Raw genomic sequence first — 16,737 nt, forward strand, 5'->3', positions numbered from 1 at the left:
GGAAGGCTTTCCACAAATGTTGGAACGTTGCTGAGGGGACTTGCTTCCATTCAGCCACAAGAGCATTAGTGAGGTCGGGCACTGATGTTGGGCAATTAGGCCTGGCTCGCAGTCGGCGTTCCAATTCATTTCAAAGGTGTTCGATGGGGTTGAGGTCAGGGCACTGTGCAGCAATGTTCCCTCAAATGTTTTTCCGCACTGAGCAAATTTCAGGTCTGCTGAGCGCAAAATTGAACGTTGTGAAAATTCTGTGCAACTTCCAGCGCGTGTTTACTGTGAACACTCATAATGTAGGCCTACCAGAGTGGCCTACCATAAAAAACAATGGAGAAAATGCATCCCATAACATTTTAACATGGAAATATCTGTTCTATCATTCAGCCTACAATAGCATCCAATGTGTGGAGTTCAATGTAGGCCTACATTCCATGAGGCTTTTGAAAAAAACATGCAGGGCTTGACATTAACCTGTTTATTCACCTGTCCTTCAGACAAGGAGGTGACTGAAAATGTTGTTGTTCCCATACCATTATTACAGATAATCTGACAAATGATGCTACCCTCTGCCTATTGGCTACTTAGCTTATTCAAGCCTGTCTCAAAATACAACACAGCCCCTTTAAGACAAAAAAAAAAGCTCTTTACCTGACTAACTTTTCAAAGTTGCTCTTGTAGGAAGCAATCACTCCCCTTTTGCTGACTACAAATGATCTATAACTTGGCTAATAACTCACTAAATAGCAAAGGATATGAACAAAATCTGCACGTGTCTACATGCAGCTCTTGCTTTGATCTCAAAACAAGCGCATCTACTCACAGATCCATATATGGCAATGGTCTACTGCAGCGCTGATTGGCTATGCCGCACTGGTCTATGTAGAGTATGGGCTGGGTCATGCATAGGGCAGTGGCGGTCACAAAATTTTGTCAGCCGGTGATTGTAAAGCAAACAACTGTCGGACTCACGATAATTGACCGTTAATTAACATAAACACATTTAGCATCTCCTGGCTTCCACACATAGCCTACTGATATAGAAATTAAAATATATACAGGTTAAAAGTAATGACTAAATGTTCCACCCTTAAATATAGTGAAATGTTCTTGTTTTAAGTATGATTAGTACTTTCAAATCAAATCACATTTTATTGGTCACATGCGCCGAATACAACAGGTGCAGACATTACAGTGAAATGCTTACTTACAGCCCTTAACCAACAGTGCAACAACAAAAAGTGTTGAGAAAAAAAGAGCATAAGTCAAATAAAATAACAGTAGGGAGGCTATATATACAGGGGGGTACCTGTATATATAGTAGTGACTAATTATTACACTCCGAAACTGTGTGAGATGTGTTAGAATCTACTACCTGGTAATGTGTGAGTGTAGAACCAGTAAAGATTATGACATTGTGTTACTATTGTGACGTCACGAGAGGCTACACAGCTTTCAGCGGGATTGCTCAAGTAGTGCAAGGAGACAAGGTTCAAACAAAACAAGGATTTTATTATAGGTCTTGGGAAATTAACGAAAATATAACAAAATTCTGTTCTCTTGTGGCTCTTTAAGGGTTAACAGTTCAGGGATGTCTCTTCCACATCCAAAATCATAATTCTCACTCGCTCAGATAACTTTTCCCCAGCCTTACTGTAGTCCACGTTGCAGCTAGTGGCCAACCCAGCAAAAAGTCCTTCCAAATGTCTCTCACGTATTTCCACAGGTGCATATATCCAAAGGTGAGTATTTCCCAAAGGTAAGTATCTCCAAATCCTTATATTCCTCATGGAAGTGGACGTGCAGCACTCTTGTCCTCCAGAGAGCCCAGGTTGGAGACTGTGTCTCTTCCCTTCCCAAACCTTCAGCTCATCAGCTCCTCATTTGTTTCAGCTGCGTGGGAAGATTGGCCATAGAGGGGTGGAGTTCCCGACCATACCAGCAGATGGAGCCATAGCTGTCTGGGTTTGCAGCCACCTCAGGGGGATGTAACGTCCCTCCAGGACACAGCCTCTCGTGACATCACACATCCCCCTCCTCGGGACCGACGTCCTCGTCGGGTAAAGGCAGCGAAGAAGGCATCACGCCGGGAGAGGGCGTCCGCATTGCCGTGGTGCTTGCCAGACTGCTCTCTCTTCAACTCCTCCAACTCTAGGACCAGGGACTCAGCCTCCTGTTGTCTCTCCTTGAGTTTCTTACTGAACGCATCAGCCTTGGTTTTAGCAGAGTTTAGCTTCTGTTGAGCAGCTTTCAGTTCCTTCTCTCTCTCTGCCTCCGCATTCTTCATCTTGTTCTCCAACACCTTGTACTTCTCCTCTGCCTTCTTCTGGACCTCCTTACTACTGCGCAGGGTCTCCTCACACTCCTCGATGGTCCTGCGCAGCCTCTCCAGCTCCTCCTGTTGCTTAGGGAAGGAGCTCTGTTGGAGTTTAGCCTGGAGGATATCTAACTCTTCTGTCTTCATGTCTAACTGTTGCTTTAACAAACGATACCTCTCAGCGGTCCCCTTCAGACCAGACAGTTCTTTGTCCAGATTCTGTAGCTCCGTCTCTGTGTCGGTCTGGGCACCTGCCATCCCTATCAGAGCCCGGGCGGGAGTGAGTAACTCGGAGGATTGCACCGGAGCCTTCCCCAGGATGAGTCTTGCCTCTCCGTTTCCGAGGTACTCGAGTTATCCTCTCCTGAGACTCTCTCCAGAGTGGGTAAAAGGCTGGGCAGTCTCGTCCAATTAGGACAGGGACGGGGAGGGAATCAACCACCCCCGCCGTCGTGTGTATGGTTCCCCGTGTGCTGGTCATTGTAAGTTCAGTAATGGGGTATTCTCTGGTGTCCCCATGGACACAGGAAACTGGGAGGACTTTCCCCGGGGTCAGACACGTTGGGCCCACCAAATCCTTACGCACCAGGGTGGCCCGGCTACCAGAATCCAGTAAGGCCTCCACATCATGGTGATTCACAGTTACCGGGCAGGTGGGGGGTCGATCTGGGCCGCCATCTACGACTCCCAAGAGCGAGGCAAAACGGTGTGTGGGTGCTGAGCTGGAGGACTCCGCAGTGGGCATAGGTTCATCGGCTGGTTTCCCACACTGCCAGGAGATATGTCCCATCTCCCCACACCGGTAACACTGTCGAGTTTCCCCCTCCTGGTGTACTCTTCTTGGACCCGTCTGGTTTCTGGCTCCCCCTGGAGCCGGGATAAGTCCTGACGTGGCTGGGTTCGAGACCTTGGGGTCCTTTGGACGGGTTCTTCCCATTTGTGGTGGGGCCGCACTCCTGGGGTCTTTTCGGGAAGCATTCAGCATCTCCGCTGTGGCCTGGTACTTTTCCACAGCTTCCACGGTCAGATCAGCCGTGGTCAAGGCCTGTTGACTGATGAACCGTTTTGCCTCATAAGGCAGGGCGCGTAGGGTAACGATCCACCACAACGGCCTCCACCACCGCCGCTGCTGTATTCCTCTGCGGATCCAGCCATTTCCTTGCGATTCGGACAAGTTCATGCATCTGCGCCCGAGGAGGTTGGTCTGGTTGGAAGGTCCAGCTGTGAAAGCGCTGGGCCATACCAAACTTTGTGAGTCCATATCTGCTGAGGATCTCAGACTTCAGGGCATCATAGTCAGTAACCTGGTCAGGGCCCAGGTCCCGGACAGCATTCAGCGATTCCCCGGTTAGAAAGGGGGCTAACAGACCAACCCACTGTCGCTTGGGCCAGGCTTCCCTAGTGGCCGTGGCCTCAAATGCATGCAGGTATGCCTCAATGTCATCAGTAGCTCCCATCTTAGATATAAAGTCACTTGCCTTTATTGGGCGGGTATTTTGGACCACCCTCTGTCTCTGCAACTGCAACTCCTCTGCCTTCAGAAGGTTGGCTTTCTTTTGCTCCTCCAAGAGAGCCACGTTTGCTTGCATCTGGGCTTGCTGGCCAGCAACAAGGGCTTTCAATATGTCCTCCATTTCAGTCGGGCGGGGAGCCTACGGCCAACTTGGAAAACTGGGTGATCAAACCTTCGGTATCCTCCTCTGACATGCACTATTAACGCTGAGCGTGCCCGTATTCTCCACCATCTGTGACGTCACGAGAGGCTACACAGCTTTCAGCGGGATTGCTCAAGTAGTGCAAGGAGACAAGGTTCAAACAAAACAAGGATTTTATTATAGGTCTTGGGGAAATTAACGAAAATATAACAAAAATTCTGTTCTCTTGTGGCTCTTTAAGGGTTAACAGTTCAGGGATGTCTCTTCCACATCCAAAATCATAATTCTCACTCGCTCAGATAACTTTTCCCCAGCCTTACTGTAGTCCACGTTGCAGCTAGTGGCCAACCCAGCAAAAGTCCTTCCAAATGTCTCTCACGTATTTCCACAGGTGCATATATCCAAAGGTGAGTATTTCCCAAAGGTAAGTATCTCCAAATCCTTATATTCCTCATGGAAGTGGACGTGCAGCACTCTTGTCCTCCAGAGAGCCCAGGTTGGAGACTGTGTCTCTTCCCTTCCCAAACCTTCAGCTCATCAGCTCCTCATTTGTTTCAGCTGCGTGGGAAGATTGGCCATAGAGGGGTGGAGTTCCCGACCATACCAGCAGATGGAGCCATAGCTGTCTGGGTTTGCAGCCACCTCAGGGGGATGTAACGTCCCTCCAGGACACAGCCTCTCGTGACATCACACTATTTAGCAATGTGAGTAAGAGTTAGGCCAGACAACAAAGGACAAGGAGAACTGTCTACAGGCAACTGAGAAACCAAGATAAAGAGGCCTCCCAATTTAGGGAGGAGAGAGACTATGATAAGAACATGTGTGTGTGTGTATGTATGTGTGTGTATGTATGTGTGTGTGTGTGTGTGTGTGTGTGTATGTGTGTGTGTGTGTGTGTGTGTGTGACCTGATGGTTAGGAGAGCAATTTTCAAGTGCAAAACTACAACCCGCCTAAAGAGGGGAGGGATTTTTGTATGACGTGTGTGTATAAAAGATGGACTCTGAAATTGTGATAACAGAATTCTCAATGAATAAAGGCCTGACTATGCAGACCGGGACTCTGTCCGTTTCTTGATCCAAAAGCATTACAACCTTTTGGGAGACGCACAGAGACACAGAAATAGTTAGTTAAATAATTCTCATAACACCTACAAGCCATTTTAAAAAGTAGAATAAATCCATGTAATATAACCTACACCTTCACAATAAATCCATTCTTTATTTTAGACAGGTCTAAAGAAGCATGATATGAAGAAAATGTAGTCTATTCAGAAGAAAAGAATAGCATACTCTGAGTTGTCCTTATGTTAGTGTCACACCAGCATTCGCTTTGACTTCCCCTCCTGTCCAGCTCAGGCGTTCGGCATCACCGGCCTTCTAGCTGCTGCTGAACCTACTGCTGGCAAACGCCCTTCACTCATCAACCCCGGACTTGTCTCGTCATCATTACACACACCTGGTTCCAATCCCCACTCTATCACTGTATATATACTCCCTCTGCCATTTGTCTTTGTCGGTCATTGTATATGTTGCTTGTTTTCCTGAGAAGAATCTCTCCTACTATTTCCTGAGTACTTTATATTTAGCACTGTTGGTTTCGTCCTGCTTTAAGCTATGGTGCTTTAATAAATTCAGTAGTTCTAAACCTGCGACTGCCTCCTGCCTACTCCTCTCTACACTTGTGACAGTTAGGTCCTGATGTGGCTATGCCAAATGGCTGTGGGCTACACTAGTTCATTTAGCAGACAAGATTTGCTGATAATTCCGTGGCATTATTTTATAGTATGAAGAATACAATTGAACAAAGCTGAATAAAATGTAAATATTTTATCCAAATGATTTGAGTGAGTGCGCACATGCGGCTATTCTGTGTTGAGCGGTTAACAAAGAAATAGGTACTCCTATATGCTTAATTTAGAATTATGAATGTAACTTTACTTGTTCTACAAACGTTTAGCTAAATGTTTTGATTTTTAATACATTGTAAGGCTGCATGATGAGACTTATGATGATTTTGAAAAAGTTGCTTGAAAGGCATGAGCTCTGCTTTGTTTTTTGCGCAGGCTGTACACACTCCAATAGTCTCTCATTCACAATTTTGACAAGCATGCCTTTTGCGGCCCGGAGTACTGCGTTGTGCCCTTTTCCCTTAGTGTGCTGCGCAATTCGAAACGCCTCTCACTCACACGGCTCTCCGTCACGTGATCGGGTCTTTCTCACAGGCTACAAGTGAAGACAAAAACATCGGGGACGCAACGGCGCGCGTCCTTATCCAATTCCGAAGTGCATATTGAAGATATTGGAAGAACTGTCCACATTTACTTTTCGTCAGCCAACAAGATGAGTAGGCCTAACGAACAGCAAAAGCACTAGCCTATGTCAATCTACTCTCCCCCATAGTACAAAAGTCGACCTATTCTATTCTGTGCGAGAAATAAATATTCCAAACATAGTCTGGGACAGTTGTGGGGTGCAATAAATCCTAAATTAATACAACCACTAGCATCAAAAAAACATTTTCTACGCAATATGGCTGACGCAACAGATCAGAACGTTTAGCTTAAAATGTTGAAAATCTATTAGGCTATTTCTTCACATAAGCGCAGCAATGCGCACATGGCATTATGCTATAAGCGCGAATGTTACATTAGCGGGAAAACACCATTATCAAAAGTGACCGCAAATGCGATTATGCATGTAATGCTTTTATTATAAAGGTGCATGTTTATGGTGAAAATTATCTTCCCCAAACTTGAAACTCGTGCTGCTTATGTATGCCAGTTAGGTTCTAAACCCCTTGTAAAGCGGATTAATGTGCTTAATTTTAAGAAGTTATTTGGCCACTTTAGTTGTGATACAAACCTTATCAAAACATGAGCTAGGCTAAATGAGGTGTGCGACTATGATTCGAAAAAGTCGCAAAAAAACTGCTGTTTATTATTCACAAGTGATAATATAGAAATTAACAAGTGATAGGCTAATATTGTCACCCATCAGACTATTCTTGATTTAATCTTGTCTTTACATATACTAAATAATATATATGTGTGAAATTTGTTTTGATTTAGAATGGAACATTAATCATGCACCTGTATCGAAACAGGGGCAGCGGGATAAAATACATGTAATCAATGCACTTAAATAGCAAATGGAGGATGCTTTTCCTGTGGTTCATTTTCATGCCAGCCAGGTAGGCTATACTCCTGTTATAAAGATAAACAATGTGCTTAATATTAGGAAAGTTGAGAAATAAATATAGTAGGCCTAGTCTATAGAAAGCTGATGGGATCTTCCTCTTTTTAGTAGAGGCAATCACTGTTTTCTCGTGCAATTGCATAGCCTATATAAATGTTGCGCAACATCAGCTCATGGGCTCTCATGAAGTGATTTTCGATTACATTTGCATTGATGTCAGAGTGATTAGAGGGACAATAGAGTGCTGAGTACCAGGCAGTTAGCAAGTTTGGTAGGCTACTAATGACCATCAGCAGCATCAGAGCTTGGAGAAGCCTAATTACCGTGACTAAACAGTCACATGGAATTTGACTGCCTTCATGACTCATGACTCATGACCGCCGGTGTGGCGGTAATACGGTCACCGCAACAGCCCTAGTGATGCACAATAGAATCCTACTCCGATGCCTACAACAAAATCTCTTGTATAGTTAGTTTTGTTTCGGTATGTTACATTGAAAGTGGCTAATATTACATTGATTCGATAACAATTGCCACAGTAAAGGGAAACGTTGATAGTGTTAACTAACACGGAAAAGTCTAGAAAGTTGAGTGAAGTTCAATTTTGTGCTTCTCTCCGTGGGCTGATGTTTCTTCTGAGCTCTGCGCGGCAGTCTCGGGGCTACTGCATGCCCGCGTGCAGCTTAGAGGGAACATTGCTGTGGAGGCCAGTCAAGTTCTTACACACCGATCTCGACAAACCATTTCTGTATGGACCTCACTTTGTGCACAGGGGCATTGTCATGCTGAAACAGGAAAGGACCTTCCCCAAACTGTTGCCACAAAGTTGGAAGCACAGAATTGTCTAGAATGTCATTGTATGCTGTAGCATTAAAATGTATCTTCACTGGAACTAAGGGGCCTAGCCCGAACCATGAAAAACAGCCCCAGACCATTATTCCTCCTCTACCAAACTTTACAGTTGGCACTATGCATTCGGGCAGGAAGCATTCTCCTGGCATCTGCCAAACCCAGATTCGTCCGTCGGACTGCCAGATGGTGAAGCGTGATTCATCACTCCAGAGAACGCATTTCCACTGCTCCAGAGTCCAATGGCGGCGAGCTTTACACCACTCCAGCTGACGCTTGGCATTGCGCATGGTGACCTTAGGCTTGTGTGTGGCTGCTCGGCCATGGAAACCCATTTCATGAAGCTCCCGACGAACAGTTATTGTGCTGATGTTGCTTCCAGAGGCAGTTTGGAACTCGGTAGTGAGTGTTGCAACCGAGGACAGACAATTTTTACGCGCTACGCACTTCAGCACTCAGCGGTCCCGTTCTATGAGCTTGTGTGGCCTACCACTTCGTGGCTGAGCCATTGTTGCTCCTAGATGTTTCTACTTCACAATAACAGCACTTACAGGGCAGAAATGTGAAGAACTGACTTGTTGGAAAGGTGGCATGCTATGACGGTGCCACGTTGAAAGTCCCTGAGCTCTTCAGTACAGGCCAATCTACTGCCAATATTTGTCTATGGAGATTGCATGGCTGTGTGCTCGATTTGATGCACCTGTCAGCAACAGGTGTGGCTGAAATAGCCGAATCCACTAATTTGAAGGGGTGTCCACATACTTCTTGCCATGTAGTGTATCTATTCTACCTGATTATCAACTGTAAATGTGTGTCTTTATGAAACAGCACTTTCAGCTTTAATTGACATTGGGTGCATTACAATGCTAAAGCTCTGATAAGGATGGAACTGTAGCATTTCCTTTGCATTTACACCTTTTTTTCCTACAAAAACAGATTCCTGATGAATCATTCGAATTAGGCAACTAATTCTAAACCTACTGCAATGCAGGGAGTCAGCAAAGTATCTAGCCATCAATCAAGTCTTCTTGAGAGGTAATCTAAAATGTTGCCACATTATCACCAAAGTGCTGACAAGATGACACAAGAATACTTATGGATTGGCAGGGGAAAGAATTGCAGTAATCACTGGTGATAATTTGCTAAGGAAAAAGGCAACAGTGGGTTAGTTGAATACAGGTCATAGTCACTTTCAGTCACATCAAGTTCCTCTTCCCTGCATAGTTTAGTTGGTTTAGCTTGTTTGGAAGTGGCTATGATTCAAATATGAATATATTATCTTGACAATATTTGGGGTGCCAGCTTCATTCCACATGGTTTGCATTTTCTAAAATAAAATAAATTATTTCAGCAGATAGCAGGTTAAATATGAAGGCCATTCCTTGTGAACATCATAATGGCACTGTATTACCCATAGTATATATTAAATGGTACAGCTACACACTGTTTAGTGGTCCTGTGTGACACAGTTGGTAGAGCGTGGCACTTGCAATGCCAAGGGTTGTGGGTTCGATTCCCACTGGGGCCACCTACACGTAAAATGTATGTACGCATGATTGTAAGTTGCATTTAATAAAAGCATCTGCTAAATGACATATACTACTTCTATTGTGCAGCCAAAAAGTTTAAACAATTTGAACAGTCAAAACATAAGTGATTTACAAACTGCTCCAAAAAAGGTAGGTGTTTGTTTCAGGTGCTACATTTACATTTTAGTCATTTAAAAGACGCTCTTATCCAGAGCGACTTACAGTTAGTGAGTGCATACATTTTTCATACTGGCCCCCCGTGGGAATCGAACCCACAACACTGGTGTTGCAAGCGCTATGCTCTACCAACTGAGCTACAGGAGGCCTACATCTCACTCATGGATGATAATGTCAGTTACCAAGCAAAGTTTTGGCATTCATAGACAGAGGATGATTATGACATTGGCAAGTGGGTGACCTGAATACACTATCAGATAACTGTGCCAGTGAAGAGAAAAAGCATATCCTCATTCACTTGAGCAGCAGGCCATGCATGTGGGCAACGGTATTGTTAGCCCTGAGAACATAGGAGTCTACAGCCATGTCTCAGGCCTAAGGTATTGTAAGCTACACTGACAGCCAGACAAGAGTGACTTAACATCACTCAACAAGCTGGCTTATAGCCAGCAAGCAGGACCTTCACTGAGGTGTTAGGGTGATGTTGTAGCAGTGTTTGCACTGAGGAAGTGAGACAACAAGGAGTGCTTTTGAACTCTGACCTTGTGAAAACTGCCATAGAAGAGCTTCTTGATCTCAGGTCCCTCGAAGGTCACAGTCTGAAACTGTCCTTTATAGTCGTGGTTGAAGAAGGTGAGGGTCTTGCCACCGTCTAGAGTTGGAAAGAGAACGTTTGCCAGTATACAGTACAACTCGAATATAGTGAGGAATGTTCTCGTTTCAAATAGAGGAGGCATGGAGGGTTTAGTAGACATTGTGCAATCTGAGCAATGGGATAGCTTTTGAAAATGTAGCCTACATTGAGAAAATGTTTGTGCTGCTCACAATTGATAAATGAGCAGAGACACCTGGATAAATAAATATCCATTGCTTTGTGTCTCTTGTGACAGCAACCAAACAGTGGGAACTTGACACACGGTCCCAGCTAAGTCCCAGGCCAGTCCCCCGGCATTCTACTTACTGTCCAGGATGACGCCCACCAGGGGCTCGTTGTCCTTGTTGAGAATCTCCCACAATGCAAAGGGCTCCTTGGGGGTTTCAGGCAGCAGGCGGAACAGCATGGTGATGGTGTAATCAGAGGGCAAGCCCTCGGGGTGGAAAAACCTGGGGTGGAAAGTTCACAGAACAATAGGCTCTAGTCTGAACATACAATGGCTTTTGTTGTAGCACCTTCACAGTTCAACTGTTATTAGAAACCATTTCAAAAGCTGTTTCAACTTACCAATTAAATTATTTCAATAGTGTAATTCAATTCTAAAAGAGAGGTTAGGAGCAGGAAGCTATTGTTTCTTCATACTGTATTTGGACCACATTTGCTGCATTATAATTTGAGAATGAAACACAAAATCACTATGCTTTCTGTGATGTGTTGTGGGGATTGTTGCAGATAAAGGAGAGGAAATACACCAGGTGAGGCCAGCTGTCTGTTATTATCACCACCTCTTCATTGTAATAACAGCATTTTCAGGCCACATGACAGGAAAAGAGGATTCAATTCAGGGGAGTAGGGTTAGTTGTATGCTATAAGGTGATGTTTATGTTATCATTGGGTAAGTGTTGCCAGTACTTAAATACATTGTCTTAAAGGTCCTATGAAGTGTCATGTACTTGTGTTAAGCAGCCTGTATCATTGTACTCACTGACGTTTTGTCACTTTGGACAAGAGCACCTACTAAATTCTACATGATTGATGGAAGATAATGTGCTGTAATGCCTTTTAGTTAAGATGCTAGTGTCCATACTTGGTGGGCTGGGCGAGGAGGGAGTTGTTGTGCAGGCTGAAGCAGGGGAAGCTGTTGAAGGTGCCAGGCTCCATGGACACTCCTGATACACGTCCATACAGACCCTCCACCAGGCCAAACATCTCCATCATCCTGAAACCTGCAGCCACAACATAAACAACCATGAGTTGGTTTAAAAGCAGATATATCCAGTTGACTACTGATAAGTAAAAATAATATGTGACTGGCTCTGTTTTTATCATGACTTCTCAATACTGAGCTTCTACTTCTTATTATTAAAGATATTCTGATTTACTTGTACACACTCGGAAACAGGCCATTTTACGCAGTGTTAATGGTATGGGTTGGCACTTCAGAGTCCAGAGTTTGCAATTATCTGAGTGAACTGTACTGTACCTGTCCAGTTTACAGTGATATTGTGCATAACAGTTCTACTGGGGTCGGAACTAGTCAACGGGTCAGAGAGGAGAGAGTTCTTGACTGTGCCCTATATGCCAGGAGGCATGAAGTGTTATATAAGTAAGTATGCTCCAGTCTCTAACCTGGCAAGGTACTGCCACTCATCGCCACCGAAGGACAAGCTGAAAGACAAAACATTTATGTAACTCCATGGATAATAATAGACACAATAATATGCCCCCCCCCCGTTTTCAAATAACATGGATTTAGATTGAGATTTTTTTTAACGCTCCTGTAGGACTCACTGGCAGTGGCAGCCTCACAAACAAAGGTGACCAGCTTTTCCTCAATTTTCTTGAAGGCGTCTAAATCGTCCACAAAGAAAACGTGTCTCTCGCTGGGCTTGCTGGCGATGCTCACCAGCTCCCCGTAGTCCGCATCCGCAAAACCAATGGCAAAAACAATGTACCCTGTGAAGAAGGTAAGCATACACTATTGCCAATTGTGTGTAATGTGCATACAAATCTATACCATTTTGGTGGATTAACATATACAGATACTTTTTTGTGTTGTAGAATGTTATTTTCATGTACTATTCAATTGAATTCTCGCATCATGTGCCTCACCTTCTATCTGCATCTCTTTGGAGACCTTGTTGACATCGTCTTGAGAGCGCCCGTCAGTCAAAACCACCAGTACTTTGGGGATACCCCTCCGGATCCCTCCCCCCACCGTGAAGATGGTGTCTTTCACATGCCGGATGGCTAGACCTAGAGTAAGAGAGAAGGAGGGATGAAGGGAGGGATGAAGGGAGAGAGAGAGAGGGAGGAGGGGAAGATAAAGAAAGGAGTTACACTCAGTGATATTGACAGCAGGATATAGCCAGGTTACTTGGTAGAGGATTATGGTTTTGGGTTATCACGATCACTGCAAATGATTCAGCAAACAACATATAATCTAGTTATTATTCCCACCCCACCTGCAACTATACACACAAATACAGCATAATCAAAGCAGAACACAATGCAACAATTATCATTACCAAGTGGACTTCTTCGTTGCACACATTTGAAAAAAAGAAAACATTGCTAGATGACTTGGAGAATGCATTATCTCTCTCCTTGGGGTTCCTGGGTTTGGTACTTAGAAACACTGATTAGTGACAGTATCTCACTGCTTTCCGGAAGCCACGCTTGACAACTCTGGCCTGTCTGATTACAATGACTGATTCTTTTTTGGCAGGTTACAAAAGGAAAGTCAATAAGGGGTATTTCTGTTCATCTGGCGGCTACAGCTGTCTCAATGGGATTCAGTTATCCTGTTAATTAACAGCTATGGGAGTCCCTTTAGAAATTCTAAGAAAAAGAAATAGGAACTTAATGTATGATTCAGAGTAATTGTATGAAAACTCTACATTGGTAGGGAGTGAATAAGGTTTGGCAAAGGTTTGGCTTTTATAAAGTCCACTTGCCTGTCTTGGTGTTCCCTCCCTTGTAGGAGATGCGGTTAATGGCCTCTAGCAGCCTCTCCTTGTTGTCGTAGGAGTTGAGTTTGAACTCGGTTCTGGCATCGTCACTAAACTGGACAATGGCCACCTGGCGGGAGAAAGATATTTTTAGTTTAATGGAAAATGGGGCATTGTTCATAAAAGCACAGGTGACACATAGTCAAACATAAGTGTACCCTCATACATTTTAAGACCATTAATTACAATTTATTTGACTATATCACTACCAAGATGTAGTACAGTACTGTAAGAGCTAGCTGGCTACAGGACCTCCTCCATTGGTTGGTCTAGGTGTCAATATTTACCTGAGTGCCATCTGGTCCAATGGTGTTGAGGGCTCCTGTGGTGCTGTACAGGAAGCGGATGATTTTCAGGAAGCTGTCATCCCCGATGCTCCAGGAGCCGTCCACTAGGAACGCCAGGTCTGCCTTGGCTGCCTTGCAAACTGGCATGAGAGAAAGGAATGAGAGAGGAGATAGTGAAAGAAGTAGAGAAAAGGAGGTGGAGGGAGGAGGAAGAGGGATAGAGGGATAGAGGGATGAGGAGAGATGAGGAAAGAGGGGAGGCGGGTGAGGAGTGAGAAAAGGAGAGGAGGAGAGGGGAGAGAGTGGAAGAGTGAGAAAAAATTATATACACACAGAGAAAGAGACAGAGGGAGAAAGAAGAGGACAATTACATTTACAAGGCAATTAGAACATGCTCTTATCAAGAGCAATTTATATTCAGTGCCTACAATAAGAGTTCTGATAGACAGCATATATAATACAAACTGACAAAGAAAGACAGAACAATACACACATAAACACACATTCCAGGCAGCAGTGGAAGAATCATAATGGAGAATGGAGAGAGCTTTCTCATTCTCCACAGGTTACGAGAGAGGAGCTGCGATGATTGGCAATTATCTCAACAACTTCCCTCTCGCATATCAGGACCAGCCAGGGACAGATTGACCAGTAGAACATCTCATTTCCTGTTGTTTGTTGTTCTGCTCTGTCATTTTCAAAGGAACCAAAGATAATAACCAAGTTGCTAGTATGTGGGAAGCAAAGTGAACTAAAAGTTGCATTTGTTTATGTTTCCTAGGCAAACAATAACAATAATAAAACAATAAGAATTACAGGCTTGGAAATTGACTTGGTCTGAGTTCCAACAGAGGGGACTGAGTTTTCAATTACATTTCAAGACTCATCCCGGAAAGCTGTGTAGGAAGAAAGAAAACTGCTAAGATTATTGTTCTCAAAAACAGCAAATAAAGTTAAACTTTTACAAATGTTCTACAAGTTATATCTTCAGATAATATTATGTTGCATGTGTTTGTTGGAGAATTGTAAACTCTGAGATATTCTGACTTGAAACTCAGGATACAAGACTGTAACAAGTTCCAGCTTATGGTATTATCTCAGACTCAAAAGCTCATATGGGATCGTTTTTGAAAGTCTGAAAAGATTTGTGATTATTCCAAAAGCCCATTAAACAGCTTTACTATCATTTCAGACGTCTATAGTCATGGCTGTGCAATAGACACTGCGTATATGAACGTGTAATAGATTCACAAATTTGTGTCAGGAGTCATTTGAGGTTTGAATGTCAGTCAGGGACCGGTTTAAAATTGACCCAGCAACTTGACAGAGTGATTTCCATTGTACCTGCCTGTTCTGAGTGCTCTCTAGTTTACTTTTACCTTTTACCAAACAAAATTGCAGTGCCTTCAGAAAGTATTCACACACCTTGAGTTTTTCCACATTTTGTTGTGTTACAGCCTGAATTTAAAATGGATTAAATTGAGATATTTTTTCTCACTGGCCTACACACAATACCCCATAACGTCAAAGTGGAATTTTTTGTTGTTTAAATTTTTACATATTAATTAAACATGAAAAGCAAAAAGGTCTTGAGTCAATAAGTATTCAACCCCTTTGTTACGGCAAGCCTAAAAAAGTTCATTTGCTTAACAAGTCACATTATAAGTTGCATTGACTCACTCTGTGTGCAATAATAGTGTTTAACATGATTTTTGAATGACTACCCTCATCTATGTACCCCACACATACAATTATCTGTAAGGTCCCTCAGTCGAGCAGTGAATTTCAAACACAGATTCAACCACAAAGACCAGGGAGGTTTTCCAATGCCTCACAAAGAAGAGCACCTATTGGTAGATGGGTAAAAAAAAAAAGAAGCAGACATGAAATATCCATTTGAGCATGCTGAAGTATCCATTTGAACATGCATACTGTTTGCAACAAGGCAGTAAAGTAATACTGCAAAAAATCTGGCAAAGGAACTCACTTTTTGTCCTGAATACAAAGTGTTATGTTTGGGGCAAATCCATTATTGAGTACCACTCTCCATATTTTCAAGCATAGTGGTGGCTGCATCATGTTATGGGTATGCCTGTAATCATTAAGGACTGGGGAGTATTCAGGATTTAAAAAACTGAATGGCGCTAAGCACAGGCAAAATCCTAGAGGAAAACTTGGTTCAGTCTGCTTTCCACCAGACACTGGGAGATTAATTCACCTTTCAGCAGGACAATAACCTAAAACACAAGGCCAAATCTACACTGGAGCTGCTTACCAAGAAGAGAGTGAATGTTCCTGAGTGGCCGAGTTACAGTGTTGACTTAAATCTGCTTGACCTATGGCAAGACCTGAAAATGGTTGTCTAGCAATGATCAACAACCACATTTTTTCAGAAACACAACCCAACCGAGCCACACTGCTTCTTGACACAGTGCCCACTTAACCCGGAAGCCAGCCGCACCAATGTGTCGGAGGAAACACCGTACACCTGGTGACCGAGTCAGCGTGCACTGCGTCCAGCCCACCACATGTGTAGATAATCTATCATTGGGGATATCTCTACAGTATCTGTTCGCCAATGGGTGATGACTTGTGAGCATTCAAGTGCAAAATTGCTGCGATACATCACCCAGGTAGATGTTCACAGTGGTGGAGGACAGTATTAGTTCCCTTTACCCCATAAAGATACATGAAGTGCTTTGAGGCCAAACCAAAAGCATTACAGCTTACTAAACGCAATACAGACCTAAAATATTTCTCTCCAGCAGCCCAACCAAGCATCAGTGTTTAAAACACTGATGACCTCAGTACTAGTCTACCAGATAGGAATGGAGTGGAAATACCCAATTTTTTAGAAGAGTGCACCACAATAGGACCCACAGGTATGTGTTTACAACAGGGCTTTTGCATTACCTTCCTTGGCTGAGGGTATGGTGGGAGGAGGGGTTGTAGTGGGTGGCCTGGTGGGTGCCGGGGTGGGAACAGGGACTGCATGAAAGCAATGACATAAGACACACACAAATCATTATAACATCCTTATTAGTTTTCTATGTCACCTCACCTGACA

The 16,737-nt window shown here is 43.8% G+C and overlaps 1 protein-coding gene across 4 annotated transcripts in view; it reads right to left on the reverse strand.

Moving 5' to 3' along the window:
* LOC121586492 (collagen alpha-1(XIV) chain) overlaps nucleotides 1-16,737 on the reverse strand; it is a 110,794-nt gene that overhangs the window by 24,180 nt on the left and 69,877 nt on the right. For all 4 annotated transcript variants that reach the window (XM_041903208.2, XM_041903209.2, XM_041903211.2 and 1 more), the window contains 9 exons: nucleotides 16,584-16,658; nucleotides 13,671-13,810; nucleotides 13,330-13,453; nucleotides 12,485-12,628; nucleotides 12,164-12,328; nucleotides 12,002-12,040; nucleotides 11,460-11,598; nucleotides 10,679-10,821; nucleotides 10,260-10,369 (listed from right to left, as the gene is read on the reverse strand). In XM_041903208.2, the coding sequence (XP_041759142.2) occupies nucleotides 10,260-10,369; nucleotides 10,679-10,821; nucleotides 11,460-11,598; nucleotides 12,002-12,040; nucleotides 12,164-12,328; nucleotides 12,485-12,628; nucleotides 13,330-13,453; nucleotides 13,671-13,810; nucleotides 16,584-16,658 (1,079 nt within the window). The remainder of the gene's footprint in view (nucleotides 1-10,259; nucleotides 10,370-10,678; nucleotides 10,822-11,459; nucleotides 11,599-12,001; nucleotides 12,041-12,163; nucleotides 12,329-12,484; nucleotides 12,629-13,329; nucleotides 13,454-13,670; nucleotides 13,811-16,583; nucleotides 16,659-16,737) is intronic.

Source organism: Coregonus clupeaformis, chromosome 17, assembly GCF_020615455.1.
Source record: "Coregonus clupeaformis isolate EN_2021a chromosome 17, ASM2061545v1, whole genome shotgun sequence".
Lineage (NCBI taxonomy): Eukaryota > Metazoa > Chordata > Actinopteri > Salmoniformes > Salmonidae > Coregonus > Coregonus clupeaformis.